Below are 21628 nucleotides of genomic sequence, written 5' to 3' on the forward strand. Positions count from 1 at the left end.
CGGTTGGCCTAGCTTTTTATGTGCCGCCTAAACCCTGGTGATGCACCGCCTGCAACAGTACAAAACTGAACTGAACTGGCCCGCCTGTACCTGCTGGACAGAACTGTTCGCCTGCTGTACCCGACTGTACCAGCTGGTACAGTTCTGTACACCTGCAACCAGCCGCCTGTCAGCAGTCGTACAGCCGCCTGTACCTGCTGTACGGTTCCCTGACGGCTTCACCTGCACCAGCCAACCACAGCGCAGCAATCGACTGAATCAACGCCGCCTGTACTTGCAGCCGGCTGTACCTGCAGCAGTCGTACACTGTACCTGATGTCGTACAGATCAGTATGGGCAGGCTGTACGGCCTGTTCTTCAAGAACTCACAGCAGCCACACCTTCTCAAGCAGTCGACTGTGCTTCCCTTTGCATCCACACATGAGAACTTGCACGCCTCCCAAAAAGCTAGAGAGAGGGAGAAGAGAGAGACGTGGGCCTCCAAAAGTGGAGTCGTCTCTAAAAATTGCCTTGGGGTCTCTCAAGGCTTTAAAACCTTTATGACTTTAATTTTGCCCCACCAAAGGTTATAAAACCTTTTTAAATTAAAGTATCTTTGTCCCCTTCACACTTGGGGTTGTCCACACATGGGCTTCCTTTTTAACTCAAATCTGATGCCATTCACACTGTCCACCATGTCCCCGTGCACACCTGCATACTATCCAGAGAAATCCAGAGAAAAACACAGGGTCGTGACAACCGCCCCAATGGGGCATGGTGGTACGGTGAAGTGAGACACCATATCTGCTGCCTCCCGGGATCCCATCACATAGTCCACTGTACTACTGCCGCCTCCCACTGGAAAGCAAGTCAGCCCATCTGAATCTGGCCACTGAGTCATCCCGTTATAAATAACGAGATGGTGTCGGGCCCCAAGCTCCAGCAAATGTTGCCCGTATCCAGTGCTATCAGCTCCTCCGTCAGCGGAGCTTCGAGTGGTCCCTGTATCCTCTGTAGCTAGCGGCTCTAGTCTCAAGGGATCCTCAAAGTCATAGATCTCGCACTGTCTGCTGAGTCCGTGCATTGAAGTCCCCCATCAAGAAGACTTCTCCCAGTGTCGAATAGTGTGAGATCTCCTCAGATAAGACAGAGTATGGAGACTCACTAGCCTCTCCTCCACCCGGCTCCTCGGTGGTGGCAAACCGCGACCCCTTCGGAGGAAAGTAGCAAAGGGCGATATAAATCCATCTGGTCTCCGAGAGGTGTAAGCTAATCCACATGTATCTCGCCTCCAAGTCTCGTGCTAGGACTCGAACATGCTCATGTAACCCATGTCTGAAAAGCACTGCAATACCTCCTGAACCTCGGGAGGTGGCTTGTCTCATCCCCTGTCGGTGAGCTGACTCCCACTGATAACCCTCAACCCGTGGTAAGTCCCTCTCTGGGCTCTCATGTGTCTCTGTCATCAAGATGATATCCCGGCTCTCCATCACCTCCTCAAGTCTCCCTGGATGTGTCCTTAGGACTCCATTACAGTTCCAGACTGCTATGTGTATCTCTTTGTCTTCATGTTGTTTTCTCCGTGTCTCATAGGCCAGATGCCAGAGATCTGTGCCAATTTACTGAGCTCATGCTCAATGACCGACCCATAAAGTTTGGCGTGTAGAAGCTTACACCAAGTACATGCTTTTGTAGGCTGTAGGCTTTATCTTTTGACTCAAGGGAGAGAGATTAAGCGTCTACTAAAGACCCAATGGGCCTATGAGACCGAAGTGATACAATAATGTCCATGGCATATCTCATCATGGAACGGAAAATAAAATAGAAACAAAACAAAGCTCTCTCACTGGAATGGTACAAAACTGTCCATGGAAATCTCATCATGGAAAATAAGAGAGAGAGAGAGAGAGAGAGAGAGAGAGAGAGAGAGAGAGAGAGAGAGAGAGAGAAGAAGAAGAAGAAGAATGTATTATCGTCCTCTGAGAGAGAGAGAGAAGAAGAAGAAGAAGAAGAATGTATTATCGTCCTCTGTGAGAGAGAGAGAGAGAGAGAGAGAGAGAGAGAGAGAGATTAAGTGTCTACTAAAGACCCAATGGACATATGAGACCAAAGTGATACAATAAAGTCCATGGCATATCTCATCATGGAACGGAAATTAAAATAGAAACAAAACAAAGCTATGTCAGTGGAGCGATAGAAAACTGTTCATGGAAATCTCATCATGGAATACCAGGAACATGAAATATGAGAAGAGTATCAGCCCCCAACAGATGGTATACTAGTCTCCAAAATATCTGTACTGCTTGTACCTTCACATACCTGTTACACCAGTTGTACCTACTGTACCTGCACATTTTTGGGAGGTTTTTGCAAAATCAAAGTAAACTCAATCAAATTGGTAACAAATAACTCATTACCCTACACCATTTTGTTATTGCAGATATTTTGGCAAAGGTGTGAACTACAAGCCGCCAAGTATTTGGCTTTCTGTCAGTGAGCGTGCACATTGCAGGTGTGATTGCAGATTTGCAGTGATTTTGGCATTTGGGCATTTTCTAATGGCTCAGAATTCAGGGAATGTACTTGGGGGTTCGGCATAAGAGGACAAGCTCGACGAGAGAAGCTACTCGCTGTGGAGCTTCATGATTTAGAATCTGCTGGTGGCCAAGGGCCGATGGGTTTTGTGAGCGGGGGATGACATCGATTAGGCAAGCCCTGGAAAAAGTGCAAGTGTCATTATTGCAAGACGCCACGGCATTACATTGATAAATGCAGAAAAAGGATTGCCAAGGAGAAGAAAGAGTCTGGCATGTGTATTGCAGACTCCTCGACTTCTAATGCAAGTACGGATGATGCATGTGCAAACTTTGTGCAAGAGGATTGGGCCTTACTTGTTTGCAGCTATGATGCCTCCAAGGAGGACATGTCTCTCATTGATAATGAGACATCAGAGGGTGTATGGTACTTTGGTAGCGATGCCTCTAGGCATATCACCTCGAGGATGGATTTGGCTGCGTTGTGATGCAGAAGCACTGGATGTGTCAGGGTGTGATGCTGTTCATAGTGTGAGAGGCTATGGATGTTTGTGGCAGTCCTGATCATGGGAGAAAGCTTCTGTATGCAGACTCAATGTGAGAGAGTCTTTCGATGTGAACAATGGCTGGATTTGTTTGTGGATGCCGAGTGGACAAGAAGCCATGATGCAGGTTCTTTGCAGGCTTCAGGGGTTCTATTGTGACGGCTGAGTTTCCAGCCTTATTGTAATCAAAGCTCTTATAATCAATTAAAGAAATACCGCAAGGGGCGCCACTGCGTTTTGGGGCCAATCGGTGTCCGTGTACTGTTTGCAGGAGCACTCTAGCTCCCCTTGTTTGTTTTCCTTTTCTAGGTCCTCAATGGCGTTGAAGTGTTTTATGTGCGAGTGTTTGTTTCACCGCCCGTCAGGCCGGTTACAACGAGGGGGTTGTATTGACTATAAACAATTGAAAAGTTGTTGGTATGGGGCCCTGCATGGGGGTGAGACTTACCAACCCGCATTGGTTCCCAAGATACTGCCAGTCTCATGGAAGGATGCGGTGAAAGGCTTGCGGGAAAGCCAACGATCAGACTGTTGCATGATATCAAAGGATTTCTAGGACCCGGTATGTGTCATGTCTTCAAAAGTGACTACCTTGTGGTCACGGAGGTATTTTTGCCCATGCCGTAAAGATCTATGTGTTGGTGGAACTTTGGACCTTCATTGAGGTTGAAGACCTAACCCTCTTTGCTTGTTCGTTGGTTCTTGGGCACTTCTCAAGGATGAGGATGATGAGTTGGAAGCACCGACATGTGGCCACTATAGCAAGGTGAGGGACCTTGTTGTAGTAGAGGTCATTAAAATTTCTCATTTGGAGCTGCATCTTTGTGATAGTGAGTGGTGTGGGTCCGTCAATGTATGGAAAGTTGTAGAGGGCCCTTTTCTTGCCATGCACAAGAACTTGCGCCTGTAGTTTCTCTCCTAGAGGGGCTAGCATTGGAGGAAAACAACCCTTCCTAATTTGTATTTTACCTCCTTTGAGGGGTTTGAGCATGTACATCTAGCCCTCGAGCTGCTATTTTTTAACTAATAGAAGGATCTTTTCCGAGGGAAAAAAAGGGTCCAGGTTTAACTAAATGATTTTTTCCCCCCCCAAGAAAAGATCCTTCCATCATGGGAGACCAGAAAAACAAATGGGGACATAGAGGCTCTTCCTCACTGGCTGGCCGCTCTCGGAGGAAAGCAATCGCATACAATACGTAGGGGGGACAGCCAAATAGGTGGCATGTAATGCCAAGTGACCTCATTGCCTCTAAGATTGTGGAAAGGACCGCTGCTCTAGATTCGCAAGTGACCTCATTGCCTCTAAGATTGTGGAAAGGACCGCTGCTCTAGATTCGCAAAAAAGCCTCTCGGTGTTTCCGCATACACTAGGAGCGCCTTGCAACTTATCCCACTCGCCACGGAGGGTGTGAATTGTGTCCATCATATGCTCTGGCTGGACTCTGTAGGTGGTGTGGTAGTGTCCTCTATGGCCTTGTTGCAAAGAGCTCGTCAAATGTGTGATGCTGCAATACTACTAATGATCTCCCATCTCCGGCAGGTGCCTGTGGTACGGCTCCCTTAGGGGTTGCTGAAAATGGGCTGTCATGATCATGGAGTGAGAGAGGAGAAGGGTGAGGCCTTGTCCCTTCTCCTCATATGCAAGTGTTGGTGTTGACTCGAAGGCCTAGGCGATCGCCCCCTAGGTGATGGTGCGGGCAGATGCCTAGTCCATGGTGAAGATGTGGAGGATCTTGTCATCGAAGCATCAAAATATAGGTGCTGATATGATGGAGCTTATGGTTACACAGACATAGCCTATCCGCCAATTTGATATTGCTTTTGGTTCCGAAACTATTCAGAGTCATCCAAGATTTTCATGGCTAGTTTACATCTTACGGAGACAACCTATGCATGGTGGGGTGCACTCATGGTTGAGGGAACATGTCCCAAGAAATGGAAAGACTTCAAAAAAACAATTTATGATCAGTTTTTACCTAAGAAACTTAAAGATGATGTGCACCTTGCATGGGAAAGATTGCGGATGGAAACATGTGTGGCAGCTGATCATTACAACAAGAAATTTTGGGATGCATATCTCAAGATTACTCCTTTTAAAGAGATATCTGAGAAGTTAAGAAAGTATCGGGCTGGTTTGCATGACAACATTCAAGAATTTGTGAATGTTTGCCCGAATGATACCATCCAAGATTTGATGCATTCGGCTTCAGTTGCTGCCAGGGTCTACATGGTAGACGAAAAAGACAAGTATTGGAGATTGAAAGGCTTCGGTACTTGAGAAGTGTGAGAACTCCAAGAATAGGTTTCAGCCTATGAAGCTAAGGGGTATTCCAAACTCCTACAAAGGAAAGCACAACTTGACCAATGAGCAAATAAAGCTCTACCGCAAGGAAGGGAAATGCTTAAGATGTGGCAAAGAGGGGCACATGTTGGCCCAATGTCCGGATCATCCTAAAGGACCTTGAGAGCCGGTAAAGTCCAAGGAAAAGTCTAAGCCAGTGGTTGGTGGGATTCTCGATGTATTGGGAAACACTTCAAAACCCGAGGTTAGAGAGTTATGCCTCTCTTAGGGCAATGTGCGCGACAAGAATGCTCTAGTGTTGTTTTACATGGGAGCCATGGATAATTTCATTTCCATAGAGTTTGCAAAACAGTTGGGTATCAAACTTGAAGAGATGGGACCGGCCTTGCATGCGGAACAAGTGTTTCATGGTGATGCAGTGGCAGTAACGCCTATCATTGGTAAGTTGAGGATTCATGTCCAGGGTTATGTGGACTATGAAGATTTCTATATTTCACCTTTGAATCACTCGGATGTCATCTTGGGGATGCCATGGTTCCATAGGAAGAGTGCTATTATCCAGATTTGCGAGAGGACTATTTCTTTTTAGCATAAGAATAAGGATCTCAATATTGTAGTGAAGAATAAGGGAGATACCATCCCTATTGTATCCCATGTATCTATTTCCAAAGCAATAAAATCTTCCATCTTCGCATATATGATCTTTGTAAAGGATAAGAGTGAAGACTCAGTGAGACATTTGAACTCTCTTGAGAGGGAGAGACTACAGTTTCTAGAGGGATACAAGGATTGCTTCAGGAGTGTTATTCTAGGAGAGTTACCTCCTGAGTGACCAGAGGATCATGTGATAGAGTTGATTCCATGGAGTTCACCCTCCTTACTATGTGAGTGCAGCATAACAAGAAGAGATTATGAAACAAGTACAACACTTGCTATCAAAGGGGTTGATACGGCCTAGTTCTTCATCTTTTTATTCTCCAATGCTTCTAGTGCAGAACAAGGATGGCTCCTTCCATGTGTACGTGGATTACAGAGCCTTGAACAAGATTACAATCAAGAATCGGTTTCCTATACCAAGGGTTGATGATATATTGGATCGGTTAAAAGGCGCGGCATTCTTTAGTCGGATTGACTTGAAGAGTGGCTATCATCAGATTCGGATCCAGCCACCATAGGATATTCACAAGACTGCCTTCTGTACCACTTTTGGATTGTATGAGTGTTTCTTGGAGTTATGCTCCTAATACAAGAGTTTCATTAGAAACTTTGCCACCATTGCCGCTCCATTGCATTATCTAACCAAGGAAAAAGTAGTATTTAGATGGGGTGAGCGTCAGAGACATGCCTTCATTTTATTGAAGCAGAAGCTTACTATTGGACTAATATTGGTCAATCCAGATGTAGTGAAACCTTTTGTGGTGGAATGTGATGCAAGTGGGGGTAGGGGCAATTTTGCAACAAGAAGGGCATTTGGTTGCCTTTGAGAGCCTAAGGTTACGACATGCCGAGAAACACTTGTAGGTTTATGAGAAAGAACTTCTAGCCATGATTCATGCGTCTCCTGTGGGATCGGGGGAGTGGACCTGGCGTGATCAGGTAGATAGGGATGAGACTCTGGGCACCCCATTTTTCGGATACATAGCACACCTAGGCCGCAGGATCTAGATGCCCAAGGTTGAGGGGACCTCGACAACGCAGGACACTGGCAGTCTCAGGGCCTCTGGTCACCATTTGGTCCCTTCACTAGTCTTGATCAGTGTTTTGGGGCAAGCCCATAGACAGAGCAGAACCAAGGTGAGAATGGGGATTTTACACACAAGAAAGTCGAATCATTCACTGTCAAAGTTTGGCCTGAAAGATGACTACAAAGCATGAGCAAGATGGGATTTTATTCATTGAAGTGGATTACAATGTTTATAAGTAAATGTGTTCACACATTAATGACGGGCCGGACTTATTATTATTTTGGGCATGTATAAGTGGATAGAAGGACGCGCCTAGCTTTAACTTGGGGAGAAAGCTGGGAAAAGCATAAAGGTAGATATTTTGGGCACTCAGCCAATTATGACAAAAAGAGAAAAGCACATCCCAAAAGTAGAGCTGGTCGACTTTATAAAAAGAGAGGCACTTGTCTTGATCATTAGGCTCACACATCTCCTGGCCGGTAGCAGCTCTCTCTCCCTCTCTTTCCAGGGCTGACCATATAGCAGACACCATTGGTGGTTTTCCTTGCGGTGGCCATACACAGCAGCCATCCTGTTTTCTGTCTTTTTCTGTGCGTTGGCCATATAGTCGACTGTAGTCGGTGGCTTCTTTTGCTCACACTCAGCTAGTTGATTCTAACAGCCGCAGAGAGCTTGGGAACTTGTTCTCTCACCTTGTCAAGTTCAAAACTTATTCGGCTATGGATACCAAGTGGGTGGATGAGAACTTCTTTGCGGAGTATCCACAGGTTTTACAGGTGTATTAGGAAGCTTTTCAATTGATGACAACTGAGAGAAAGCCGAGGGGATGTCTTTGGCCTTTGTATTTCGACATCCAAGGAACCAAGAACAAAGGAGAATGCTCAAGGTTTATATTTCACTACAGGGAATTGAGTATTCTAGAACTCGAGGGTTGTCCAAGTTGTATCCAAAAGGAGTAACTTTGAGATTGAACAACACTAAATCTTTTGTACTTGAGTCATGGGACTAGCTATATCATGGAGGCACTGTTTATCAGTGAAGAAAATCAGAACTAAGTACATGGATATGAATACTATTAGTCTACCATAGTCAAACAATGACATGGGTAGTTGGACTACAGTAGGAATTGGTGTAAAAACCAAGAAATTGGTGTCAAGCAAGGAACTATTTGTGTATTCATTCATTTATTTGATTTATACTTGTAAGCATATTTGTGTATGTGAGCCAAGGGTCGGGGATGCCCGATTAAACCCAAGGATGAGCATGTGTGCACGTGTTTGTGTCTTCTGACATATAATGGGTGCGTGTTGATCTTGATAGGAAGAGAATCATGCTAGGAAACTCCTGCCTAAGGGTGACTCTAGAGGTTTCATGGGGTGGGGATATGTGCCAAAGAGGTCAAACCCAAGGTCACTCTATGTGAAGGGCGAAAACCGTGAGGGCAAGATAAGCCAAGCACAAGAGAAGAGGAGGACATTCCTCATGAAGAACCATGTCTCAAGAGCCAAAAAGAGGAAGATAAGCCCACAAAATAGTAGAGAAAAGCAAGACCTAATAGTTGAGGACAATTGTCTAATAAGTTGGGGGATGTCACCGAAGCATCAAACTACAAGTTGTTCATATGTAAAAAAGCAATGCGCGTGTGCAAAAAAAAAAAGTTTGAATTTTTTTATTGCAAAAAGGTGGCATGGCATTGATGACGTGGCAATGGTGATGTGGCACTGACATGTGGTAGGAAAGCAGTGCAAGGTCACCTTACAGGCTTGGAATGATGCGACTAGCTTTTGGAAAGCAAAAGATTAAAAGCTTTTTAAAAAGTAAAAAGAGAAGAGCTTTTATTATTAAAAAGATGCTTTTTGGACCATAAGTGAGTTTTAAAGCACTTTTCTCAAGTGCTTTTAGGCAATAACTATTCTCTCATTGTGGGGACATGTAAAAATTTTTGACACTGGCCTCTGGCCTCTGGCATCTGAATCTTGTGGCCCGGACGGATTGTATACTAAAAAACAGGGATGTGGGGGGCATCCTTTGGGGTGAAAGGATCGTGCCATCGCCACTCGCTTGGATCCCAGAGCAGTCTCATGAGTGGTTGGCGCTTCCATAACCATAATCTCCATAATCTCTCTGTGGCCATCTTGGCTGGGGTGCCACCTGTGGCCATGAAACCTGATCACTCTTTCTCTTTATAAAGTGTAGCTACTGAGATTCTCCATCCAGGGGGGGAGCTGCTCAATAGAAAAGGTCTCCAAGAGAGTGTGCGGGTCTCTTCCTCAAAGCTCCCCAGGAGACATACGGGCAGGAGCCTAGCGTGTGGTCACCGCTATGAAGGGTAATCAAGGGGTTTCCAACCAGAGGCTCATGGAGTCTCTCCTCATCCAGGACTGGGGGAGACTGGCGAAGAGTAGAATGGATGTGGTCCTAGGCACGGAAAAGGCTGGCTACAAAGCGGTCCTCAAAGGCTAGACTCAAGCCACGGCAGGTCCTCATCTATGTAAAGATCCATCTCAGGCTCAAGGTCTAGGGACCACCAAGAGCTAGAGTACGAGTGGAGGCACGGGCCATGAGTAAGTCCTTCCAAGGCTGAGCACGTGGGAGGAGGCCTCTGATGATCAGCTTACCCAGAAGGGCTCTGCTCTGCATAGAAGGATCAATAATGCCTAGGCTGCCTATGAGGCGACTGAACGATGACTCTCCAAGCTACCTTGGCCCGTGCTGGCTTGCCATCACTGCCTGCTCAGAGGAAGTTGTGGATCAGAAAGATCGATATGCCTAGGCTGCCTCTGAGGCGAGGCTGAATGATGACACTCCAAGCTACCTCAGCCCATGCTTGGAAAAGGTCCAGCAGGAGGTGATCCACCACATGGTAGCAAGAAAGACCTGGTTCACTACTGGTACTCTGTTGGCAAGAGAGAACTTAGTCATGCTCCAATATAGAAACTTCTTCTCAATGCTCGGGAGGAGGGGGGTGAGCTGTTGGTCTGAGGTGATGTTGATGCCGACCTGACAGCCGAGATAACGCACTAGGGTACCCCACGGAATCCACTGGAAGGACTCAGCTGGGCGCCAAGGCGGGGTAGGGGATGAGCTAACCCAAAATCCACATGACTTGTGCGAGTTGATCCTATGTGCTGGAGGCCTGGCAAAAGATCTCGATTGCATGTGCAAACCTCCGAAGGTTTTCCACTTCTCCAAAGAGGTAGGCCGTTGTGTCATTTGCAAACTCAGAATCGAGTAGCTCTTCCTGAGACCTGATAGGTAGCTTGAGGCCCTATTGTTGTGTCTCCTAGGAGGCTAAAAGCTGCTCATCGCCTCCGCCACAAAACGGAAGGGTGCAAGGGGAGATCCCTCGCATATTGAACGAGAAAGTGGGAATCCTTCGCCCTGAGCACCCTGAATCTCAAGACCTGGCTGTGAGAGGCCGCGGAGACGCCTCGGAGCCAGGTGGCACGGAAACCCATCCTACATGTAGTCCCCTCGAAAAAGCCCCAATCAACCCTGTCGTAGGTTTTGTTGAAATCCAGCAAAAGGATGGCCACGTCCTGCTGTCAAAGATGAGTGGTTGTGGACGCCCCCCAAAAAGTGAAGATGTTATCCAAGATGCTCCTATGTTTGATGAAGCTTGTTTGCGTGCCATGGATCAAATTTGGGAGGTGGGGCTGCATTCGACGGCTGATGGTTTTGATGAGGGTTTTGTAGGCTGTCTCCAAGAGGGTGAAAGGTCTCCATTGGCGAATCTTCAACCTGTCACTTCCCTCCTTGGGGATCAAGTGGATCAAACCCTCCGCGAGTCTCCCAAGCATAGCTCCGGAGCTCATAATCTCATCGAAGGCCGCGTGAGAAGTGATGAATTAGTGTGTTGATGGAGCCTGCCTGTTGGTTTGTTGCAGGGTCAGGGGCTTCTGGCGGTTGCCGGAGTGCTTGGGAGAGGCAGTAGGGGGCTTTTTATTTTTCTTTTCTTGGGGCGGGGGGGGGGGGGAACGGAGGAGGTTGTGGAGCGGAGGATGGAGGAGAGGGTGGGGATGGGGGCGAGGGGCGGGTCGGAGGAGGGAAGCACTGAAGTGGGAGGGGTGGGGGAGGACCGAGGAAGAAGGCCAGGGAGGAGGAGGGAGAGGATCTTGCGAAGAGGGGGAGGACGGTATCTGCTCCTGTCCTTGAGAGGACACTGAGGAATCATATCCTCCTTGGGGGGGGTGAGTGGTTCTGAAAAATTGGAAAGACTGGCACCGAACCACTCTGTGGGATTTGTCTGCAGGTGGTACCTTACATTGGGACTCTCTGGGTGGCAAGTGGGGCCTTTGCCCCAGACAGATGCTCCTGCGATACATGCTCATAATGGTTCTCTGGCATGACTGTTTCCACCTGGGCCCCTTTGGGCTCTCTCGCCCGGCAGTGGCGTGCTTCCCTGTCAGGGCATTTGCGTTGTCTCCGCCCAGGCAAAAAGATGAGGAGAGAGGCGGGCACAAAGGGCGGCAGGTGGAGGAAGCAAGGTGGCTGCACAAAAAGGGGCAGACAGAGGCGGAGGCGCGAAAGTGTGGTGGACCGTGGGGGACCAGGGGGCGCCGTTTGGGGGGCAGCGTGCACAGGGGATCTCCAGTCCAGAACTCATGCAAATCTGAAAATAACTTTCTTTAACTAAATGATTCTTCTTACTTTTATACATGAATGCATATTGTGCTTGTGTAGTTTGAAGTGTCTGGCATGTGAATAGCAGAACAGAGCATAAGATTTCCATCAATGGTTGAGCATATCTCACTTCTGATTACAGATCAAAGATGTAGAGGCATTGATCACAGCACCTATATCAAAAGCATCTGCACAGCAAAGGGCTGGAAGAGCTGGGCGAGTTCGACCTGGAAAATGCTTTAGGCATGTCTTCACATTAAAATCCTAGTGTTTATAAGCACATCAGTATTTTTTTGAGTCGCATTCTTTGTTTTTCCATGTATTTTAGTATATGTAAGAAGTGATCTCTGTAGAAATCCATCTTTGCTGGGATGTGTGGTGGTTCAATCCATGTCCAGAAAAAATGTAGCTGAAGATCGACTATCCCAATATCAGGTTAACCTCCTGCCTACTAAGATGGAGGTCGGAACAGTCAAGGCTTTGGAAGGGTGATAATCTAGCTATATCTACACCTCTATAGGGGAGCCGTATAAGTACTGTAGTACCATCCGGTTATACTATTTGCCAGACGAATGAATGAAATGAGCTTAAGTTTTGGGAGATGGTTGGGTGTAAGAGATGAGAGTATGTGAAGGCATGTGACTGTCTGCAAAATGGCATCCATCAGTAGTGTTGAAGCTCGAGATTCAGCTAAAACGATCTCATGTGGGACTCGGGGTTTGCCCCTGATGAGCTTGAAGAGCTTGAAAAGACCACTGCTAGATATGTGTATGAGCCTACCACCTTCACTCGTTCTCCTCAGTAAGTGAAAGCATACCTGGTCATTTTCACCCTCAAGTTGGGAAAGCCATCACGTCGTTTTTCCCGGGATTAGTCTTATTTATTTTGTTCAGTGCATGTCTTAAGTGCATTTGATTGTCTTTGCCAACGTTTTGAATGATGAAGCAATTGGCAGAATATATCTAAGAGTATGGAGATGATGGCCTGGACCAGCAAACAGCTTTTCCCATGGATCCTGCCATTCTATCATGTGCAGATGATAATTTCCTCTTCATCAAAAGGGCTTCAAATACAGCTGGGTGCACTAGAGACCTCGTGCGAGAGAAGGATTTGCAGCTTAATCTTAGCAAGGCTAAGATAATGATTTTTCGTACCTGTAGGGTGGGAATGGGCAGGCATATTGCTTGGTTCATGGTCATAGTTGCTAGGCGTTTCATGAAATGTGTTTCAGAAACGTTTCATTCATTTTCCAGAAGTTTCAAAAACGTTTCATACAAAAAGGGGGGGTACAGGCCTCAAAATTTAATACAGGTTTATAATATGTTAAAAATATGTTGCCTTCCCTGCAAAACAATATTAAACATGCATCATTTACACATTAAAACATGTTTACAAGCTAAAACTAAAGAATTTGGATGACCGAGTTACAGTGGGCACCCAACTGAGTCACTGACCAATTGGCATAAATAAATTGGAAACATCAAGAATCAAGATCTGGATTTCATCATCAATAATGGCAACTACTCAATAATGGCACTCAAAGTGATCACAAAAAGTTTGAATCCTGAGCTGATACAAAAAAAGTAAACTGAAGTCTGAAATACACAAAGTAAAGCATGCTGAAGCCTGAAAGATGCAATCATGCATGAATGATGACAAATAGTAAACTAGAGGAGCTTGATAGCCCCAAAGACTAGAGTCCTCAATATGGAGTGTGGGCACTGCCAACAATTGGGCACTCAATCCTCAACATCCTCGATGTCCTCATCAGTACTCTCCTCGGTAGACTCAATGTCACTTTTAGAAGAGGGTGATGCTGGCTCAGCTACTGCACTTGTACTAGCACCTCTTGATAATGCTACTTTAGATGCTTGTGTGCCATGAGCAGGTGTCATCAACTCCTCATACAACATGGCATATATGTCGCGCTCCTCGTGAGGAATCTCTGGGACATCTTTCATCTTCTCAATGTTGATTTTATCGACATTGACCTGACGAGGCTCTATCGGATTGCCCGACTGCTCAATTAGGCAGAGATTGCAATGGCAATACACCGACTGCTCCAACTGAGTAGTAGACAACCTGTTCCTCTTTTTTGTATGGAAGAGGGCCCATGTGGTCCAGTTTCTCTCAGCAGGACCCGAACTGCAATCTTGTGAGAGGACTCGAATGGCGAGGCGTTTCTGCCATTAAAATACAGAAACTTTGTAAGTACAGGTACTAAAGTCTAAGTATAATCATCATTGATCAATGTATTATGTAAATAACAGACTTGTCTTTTAGAGTTGTACTCACCAAGTGAGGGCTACTGATCCCATACTTCTCCCACCATGAGACTGGCTGAAGCTGTCTCTTTCGCATGCATGCAGTCTGTCTACCAAATGCGTGGCTGGCATTCCGATACACTAGCCGCTCATCCTTCAAGCGTCTCATGAGCTCCACGTCTCCTCCTGTCCATTTCTGAATGTGATCTTGCCATCCATCTTCCAACTCTTCATTAATATACTGGGCCTCACTACGCCAGAGAGGGTGCAATATGTGGGCAACCGCGTGGATTGGTCTATGGAACCAATCCCACCGGTCATTCCAAACTCGTCAAATGTCCTCAACCCTGAAAATTAGCCATGAATGATCAAAGCTATTAGCTCACTCCTACAGGCTACGATAGATCATAGTACGATACAACTTACAAGTTACAACAAGAAGGCAACTAGTTGGAAGTTCATTACCTCTCATTTGTCAAGAGAGTGCATCGGTTAAGAGCCTCTCCAATCCGGTCCATGAACTCGTACAAGAGTCCATGAGTTCTGCCCTCCATGTTAGTGATGCGAAGAACACTATAGATTGGTTGAAGAGCTCTCAATAAAGTCTATGCCTCCTTTCTTCTTGCATCACTCTGCATGCAAAAGCAACTGCCTTCGGGTGCTCATGGTCCTCCGAGCTCATCCACTCTCGACTAACCACTGTGCGCATGAGTCCCTGTCGGACTCTCACTACCCTCTCAACCACAATGAACATATATGCAAACCTGGTTTGTGAGGGCTTCAAAAGCTCAAGGTCACTATTGGCACGAAACATTGCCAAGACCTTGGGCCTCTTGGTAACAAACTTCACCAAGCTACGCGGTGTCAAAAATGTCAGCAATCCACCTAATCTTGGCAAGATCTTCAATGAGCAAGTCTAGGCTATGGGATGCACATGGAGTCCATACAATCTGCGGGAACTCATCCTCTAGCATCGGTCCCATAGAGACATAGTTGCTACCATCATCAGTGACCACTTGCACTATGATTTGTGGGCCTATCTCCATGATAGCCTCGGGGAGGTGTGACCATATAAATGCTCTTGTCACCCCACTGTCCTAGGCATAGATGCATCAATGGCACGCAAAAACATAGTGCCCTTGCAAGAGGACACAAAATATTGTACACATTCCTCTTGCGTATATCTGACCACCCGTCACATAACAATGTGCAACCATACTTCTCCAAGTGGCTTTTAATGGCTCCATCTCCACCTCCACTGCTTGTTGCTCTCTTCTGAGCTCTTTAGTGCGCAAGATCTCATAGGAGGGTCCCTCCCACTCACATCCAATGCGGCTGATTGCCCTCATGGCGTTTTTCCATCGTGGTGCGCACAATGTGAAAAGACAAATTGGGTGCTGCGGGCAAGGGGGTTCGTGTTGCCGTGGGAGTGGAACTACAAATCCTGCTTGGCTCTGTGCATCTTCCTCTGAACCCAACCATGTTCTCTTTGATGCCTCACATGTATCCTCACTAACCCCAATATCCTCAAGCATAGGCCCACAACCGCGTCCTGCCAGCTGCTGTCTTTTCCATTCTTGTAGCTCAGTTTTGATGTTTGCAGGCACAAGTTTGCATGCACCAATGCCTTCCCCGGTTAAACCTGTGAAATGGGCCTTAACACGTATTATGGACCCTCCTGAGCAAACCTCGCAAAAATTGCATTTCCACTTTTGTGTGCTTGAACCACCATATTTAGATACGGGTGTGACATGGGCCCACATGGCATCCTTAGTGTGAGGCATCTTGACAAAAGCAGGGCTGGATTGGCACCCTGGCATGAAAACCCCCAAATTTCAAAATCTGTGTTTTTTTTAGAAAATCGAAGAAAAAAAACACAAATCAGCACAACCAACCTGAGAGTTGGCAGGCACGGAACCTCGGAAGTGCGAGAGGAGCTGGTAGGAGCTGATTTGTGCAAGGCAAGAGCTCCTTCAATCAATTTCCAAGTCGCCTGTAGACGTTTTTTTTCTCGAAAAACGTGCTCTTTGGATAGAAAACGTTGAAAAACGTAGGTTTTCCCAAGCAGCATGAAAGAAACACGTTTCATTCCAATGAAACATTTATGAAACGTTTCGTTTCATTCAGATGGAATGAAACACGTTTCATTGCAACACTGTTCATGGTGAAGGTACGGAGGATCCGCAACCAAACCTGGTGTGCCTTGAGACAATCCCAAGGGCAATGCCGTTGTGACTCCTAGGGGTGTCCACACCTAGAACAAAGGGTTGGCTGACCAACTACCAGGCAGATGCCCACTACCAAGCTCCTGTGAGCTGTCTTCCAAAGGAAGAGAGTAATCTTCTGTGGCCGTGGAAGCTGTCCAACAGCCGTTTCCAAAAATCATAGAGGAAACGCATGGGGATGCCTTGAGCTTGCCAGTATAGTGCCCGCTGCATGCGTATTATCACATCTGAATTCTGCGGCCTAGGCGGACTGTGTACTTAAAGAAGGGGATGTCGGGGGCATCCTCAGGGAAGGGATCATGCCACTGCCACTTGCCTGGATCACATACTGCATTGGCATTGGTGGTCGGCCCTCCCATAACCATAAGCTTCACAATCTCTCTCACTTGCCACTTTGACTGGGGGAGGGTCGACGTCCCATGTGGTCAAGGAATCCGATCACTCTCACCCTTTGTAAAGTGTGGCTGCAGAGGTCCTCTGTCAAAAGGGGGGATTGGCTCAATCTGCCCTGTGGTCCTGTAGAGAAAGTCACGAGGGTGCCTCCATCTGCACCATGGATTTCTATTGGGATATCATGTTTGATAAAAACCCCTACCCCCCGAGACAGATCTTCTTAGAAATGAGGACCTGTGGCCAGATCTCAACCTTTGAGGACCGACTTGCGATTGACCCGCAACTTCCTTTGGGAAAGCAGTGATGGCAGGCCAGCACGGGCCAAGGTGACCCTGGATTAGGACCGACTTGCGACTGACCCTGGATTAGGACTTGACTATGAGAGGCCGAGTAGAGGGTGGAGACACCTTGGATCTAGGTGGCAGGGAAACCCATCCTGCACATAGTCCCCTCGATGTTATTTGGGATGCTCCTATCCTAGATAAAACTTGTCTGTGTGCCATGGATCACATCTAGGAGGTGGGGCTGCAATTGATGGCTGATGGTTTTGGCTAAGATTTTGTAGGCTGTCCCCAAGGGGTGAGAGGTCTCCATTGGAGAATCTCCAACCTGTCACCTCCCTCCTTGGGGATCAAGTGAATCAAACCCTCCACTAGTCTCTCTAGAATAGATCTGGAAATCATAAAAGCTCCAAGTGATGAAGAAACAGGGAAACCCGAAGCGCATCCTCACCTGGGCACGTAGCGCCTTCAAAGCTTGTGCAAACTCCTCGGCAGAGAAGAGTGTCATCAAGAAATTTCGGAGAGCCAGTGCGACCACCTCATGCATGTGCAGCTAGGCCCTCTCTCTCGCATCTTGTACCAGTGGGAAGTGAGGCTCTGCAGTGGGAGGGAACTGAAGAAGCCAGTGGCTATGGCTCGAACCTAGAGTGGTTCAGAAATCATGGTTCCGGATGCCATTCTCCAGTGGTGAGGCCCTTTCCGTATGAAGAAATCCCCTGTACCTTTGTCTCTGGAAAGCCGCGCGGCGGGATGGAATCTGAACTCCACTCTCCTCTCCTCTGTGGAGCTGATCTCAGTGCAGGTTGTGGCCATGTGAGCCTCAATCCAAGGGCTGTTTGGAGTGCGCTCCTGGGGCTGCTAAAGGGAGGCTTGGCTTTGGTGTAGACTCTTGTCCTGCTCTGATGTGTCCCGACTTTGCGAAAGTCGTGAAATTTATGATCCAAGGGAAGGAATTGTGGTTCTCCCTTTCTAATCTTGTTACCTGCTATGTACCTAATGCTAATCCTTGGCATTAGTGGCGTAATCTGGCAAGGTTAAGGGAGCCCTATGATTAGGAGAAAGCATGCTCATATGGGTTGCTAATGTTATTATTAATAAATCCATGTGTACTGGCTATTTTTTATAGGATTATTATTTATAGCAGCAGTGAAACACAAGTAACTTCTTTGAAACTTAAAACAATACATTGATCTTGAAAATTGGAATGAAACTTCAAGGCAATATATTGTGTACCAAGTGCAAGAATTCAGAAAAGGAGCAAGAGAAGAGAAGGAATAAAGGGACGTGAAGAGGAAGAGCCAAACAAGAAAAGAGAAATGGAAGGAAGAAGAAAGAAGGACAAGAAAGAATCGTAAAGAAAAGAGAAAAAGGAGGTTGAAGCATCGTAAAAAGGAATAAAGGGACGTGAAGAGGAAGAGCCAAACAAGAAAAGAGAAATGGAAGGAAGAAGAAAAAAGGACAAGAAAGAATCGTAAAGAAAAGAGAAAAAGGAGGTTGAAGCTGAGTAAAAAGAGAGGGGGAGAAGGTGAGGAGGAATTGGGAGGAGATTGCAGCTGGCTACAGCAGGTACAAGGAAGAGAATATGCACATTGGGAGGTGATTCAACGGTACAAATTTTGGGTGACACTCTTGCTTAACCAAGGCAGAAGAAGATTAGAAAGAAAATATCCCCAGCTACACCATCACCAGAAAAAAAAAAGAAAACAAATTGCCAAAAAAGTGGGTGATTTTTATTTTATTTTTCAGGTGTCAAAACTCTGGGGGGTAGAAACATTGTGGAGGTTTCACAAGCTGTGATACAGACCATCTTTGAGAGGTTAAAGCATACGTACTCAATTCGAGCCCTAAACTCCACTTGATGTTCTTGTCTCGTGCCTAAAAGCTGCACTCAAGCTATACCTTGTCACAATCAGCAGCCTCAGGATTATGGCCTCTCTCGGTTTAGTAAAAGATGTCTATTCCTGTGCAAATTTCACTGAAACTTCAAGGATTTGACCACAATGTGCAGGTGCAACTCCAACCTGAACTGCTTTTTCCTTCACGATGTCGAGGTCCTGCTTTAAGTATGAAATTTGTGCCATCAGTCTACTAAACTCCACCTGTCGTACTTCTGGAAAGCGTATGCTTCACCTTTACCAAGGAGTCCTGCAGGCCATTTTGGTCTCACAATCTGTGATACAGACCATCTTTGACAGGTTGAAGCATACATACTCAATTTGAGCCCTAAACTCCACTAGATGTTCTTGTCTGGTGCCTGAAAGCTGCGCTCAAGCTATACCTTGTCACAATCAGCAGACAAAGGGCTATGGCCTCTCTCGGTTTAGTTAAAGATGTCTATTCCTGTGCAAGTTTCACTGAAGTTTCAAGTATCTGACCACAATGTGCAGTTGCGATTCCAACTTGAACTGCTTTTTCCTTCAAGATGTTGAGGTCTTCCTTTAAGTCTGAAATTTGTACTATCAGTCCATCAAACTCCCAACAAACTCCACCTGTTGCACTTCTGGAATGCATACGCTTCATCTCCAGCAGAGTCCAGCTCCACCAAGGAGTCCTGCAGTCTATTTGGGTCTTGTAATGATAGGTTTTGTTTCTGTAATGTTGTAAGAACGGCCTCCATATAACTTTGGGGCTTTTTTTGAGAATCTCCCATTTCACCTTATGGCTCTCCTATAGCTTAATTTATTTCAATGCATAATAATTTCTACTCTAATTTAGTGTTTAATAACACAGACTTTACACAGAGGAGGCATATACTAATGAGATGAGCATTGAGAGTGTCCCAGAGATTCAGAGATCAAGTTTGACATCCACCATTTTGCAGGTAAACTTACATGGTTTAACAGGCTTTCTCAAATTGTGCATTCGCAAATAGCTGAATGTCCGCATAAAATATGCTTATGTTTCTGCTGCTTTTACATTCAGCTAAAAGCATTAGGTATAGACAACATTATGCGTTTTGATTGGCTTGCATCTCCGACGCCAGAGGCAATGGTTCGAGCCCTTGAGACCATGTATGCAATCGGTGCTGTAGACTCTGATGCAAAACTGACGTCACCAACAGGATTCCAAATCGCAGAAATACCCCTTGTAAGCCTTCCTTTGATTGCGACTGTTAAACTGTTTATCAGTGCTTTTATTGGCTATCCGGAAAAAAATGGCTCTTAGTTTACCCCTTTTTTTTTTTCCTGGGAAAAAGATCCTTCAATTAGTTAAAGAAAAAACAGCCACAAAGGGCTAAGTACAACCATGAAGGGCTAAATACAAACTCGCCTCATATAAGGGCGGAAACAAGTGATCATAAGGGGAAGAGATGCTTCTCCTCCAGCTGGCCGTTCTATGAGCAGAAGGCTATCTCATACAGGGGGAGGGGGGGGAGAAACAACCACACAGGTGGTCTATAATGCCAAATGGGGTCACCCCTCTATCTGTGAGGAAAGGGCCAGGCCTCCAAAGTCTCCAGAAGGCTTTCCGTCGCTTCCACATGCGGTCAGAACCTCCCTGCTGCTCCCTCCACTGACCGTGGAGGGTGTGAATGATGTCGAGCCATATGCTCCTGATGGTCTCAGCCGGCGGAGTGTGGGTACCCTCGATGGCCTCGCTACATCTAGCACGCCGAATGTGCCAGGCTGCTATGCTACTGCTAGGCTCTCAGTGACTTAGAGAGGTCCTGGTTGTAGATGGTTGGAGGTGTTAGGGTGAAGTATATGCAAAGAAAGGGAAGAGGGCACTTGAAAGAGGGGGTAGAGAAAGGGGGAGGTTAGCCAACACTTATGGTCTATAGCAGTTAATAGGGTCCAAAAGTACACGTTGAGTAAGTATGGTCTAGCTGAAGGGAAATGAAGGAGAGAAGGGGGCTTAAACAGATGCATCTAAAGACAAAGAGGAGTGTTGGAGTGGAAATCAGAAAAAAACAGTACTAAGGGGGCTCTGTCTACAAGCCTAGTAAAATGAAGCTGTTCTGATCAGCCTGCAATGGCTTGAATGCCTTCAATGTTTTATAGGTGACCTTTGGATAGAGATTTTCAGCCTGTGCGCTTTTGGCATTGGGATGCAGTAAGAAGAATTTCACATCTTGAACAATCTTTTTTTTTTCTACCCTTATTAGTAGTTATTATTGTGGGGTTATATCCTAATCTATGTGCCTGGGCTCCAACCTGTTGCCTGCTGCACAGAAGGTGCAATTGCAAGTTGCAGCCACTTGGGCTAGAGCCTGCTGGAATAAGTCTCATGAATTTTTCATCTCACACTGCATTTTTTGGGCACAGCATCCAATGCTGGGAAGGACATTGGTTGCATCTTGTGCACTGGGTTGTGCTTCCGAAATGGTGACAATTGCAGCGGCTCTTTCAGTTCAGGTGTAGTAATTTTTTTTGTCACTATTCACTCACACATGTGGGTGCACGCACACTACGAAATACAATTTAGACATGCCTTTCTCCTAAGCTATTATGTCTCACCTGATGACTTGCATTTCCTTCGTGTGTTTCGACCCAGTCCATCTGGGTTTCTAGCAGAGGCCGACAAAAAGAGCTTGATGAAGCAAAGTTTCGGTTTGCGGCTGCTGAGGTGCGTGAATGGATGCTGTGTTTTTTTGTTTAGTTTGTATTGCTGTGTATCTTTTTTTGGTGCCATCATAGGGCTGATGCACTTGAACTCCTCTAGGCTAATAATACATATGGACTTATTGACTTGTGGGGGTAAAAATGTACAAGAGATAACTTGCTGCCTCCTTGCAAGAACTCAAACCTCACAGAATATCACACTTTTGGACATTGTGGCCATTGTGAGGAATGGTGG

The 21628-nt window shown here is 46.3% G+C and overlaps 1 protein-coding gene across 9 annotated transcripts in view; it reads left to right on the plus strand.

The window, feature by feature from the left end:
• The window catches only part of LOC147635350 (RNA helicase family protein), a 101653-nt gene that overhangs the window by 77916 nt on the left and 2109 nt on the right, over positions 1-21628 (plus strand). For all 9 annotated transcript variants that reach the window (XR_015266645.1, XR_015266641.1, XR_015266643.1 and 6 more), the window contains exons 14-18: positions 11811-11911; positions 19562-19652; positions 19754-19918; positions 21097-21186; positions 21326-21397. Coding sequence is in view for 4 of the 9 variants with exons in the window: in XM_086802592.1 (XP_086658718.1) it covers positions 11811-11911; positions 19562-19652; positions 19754-19918; positions 21097-21186; positions 21326-21397 (519 nt within the window). In the remaining 5 variants the exon portion in view is untranslated. The remainder of the gene's footprint in view (positions 1-11810; positions 11912-19561; positions 19653-19753; positions 19919-21096; positions 21187-21325; positions 21398-21628) is intronic.

Source organism: Cibotium barometz, chromosome 9 (assembly GCF_041138505.1).
Source record: "Cibotium barometz isolate CiBa-2024 chromosome 9, ASM4113850v1, whole genome shotgun sequence".
Lineage (NCBI taxonomy): Eukaryota > Viridiplantae > Streptophyta > Polypodiopsida > Cyatheales > Cibotiaceae > Cibotium > Cibotium barometz.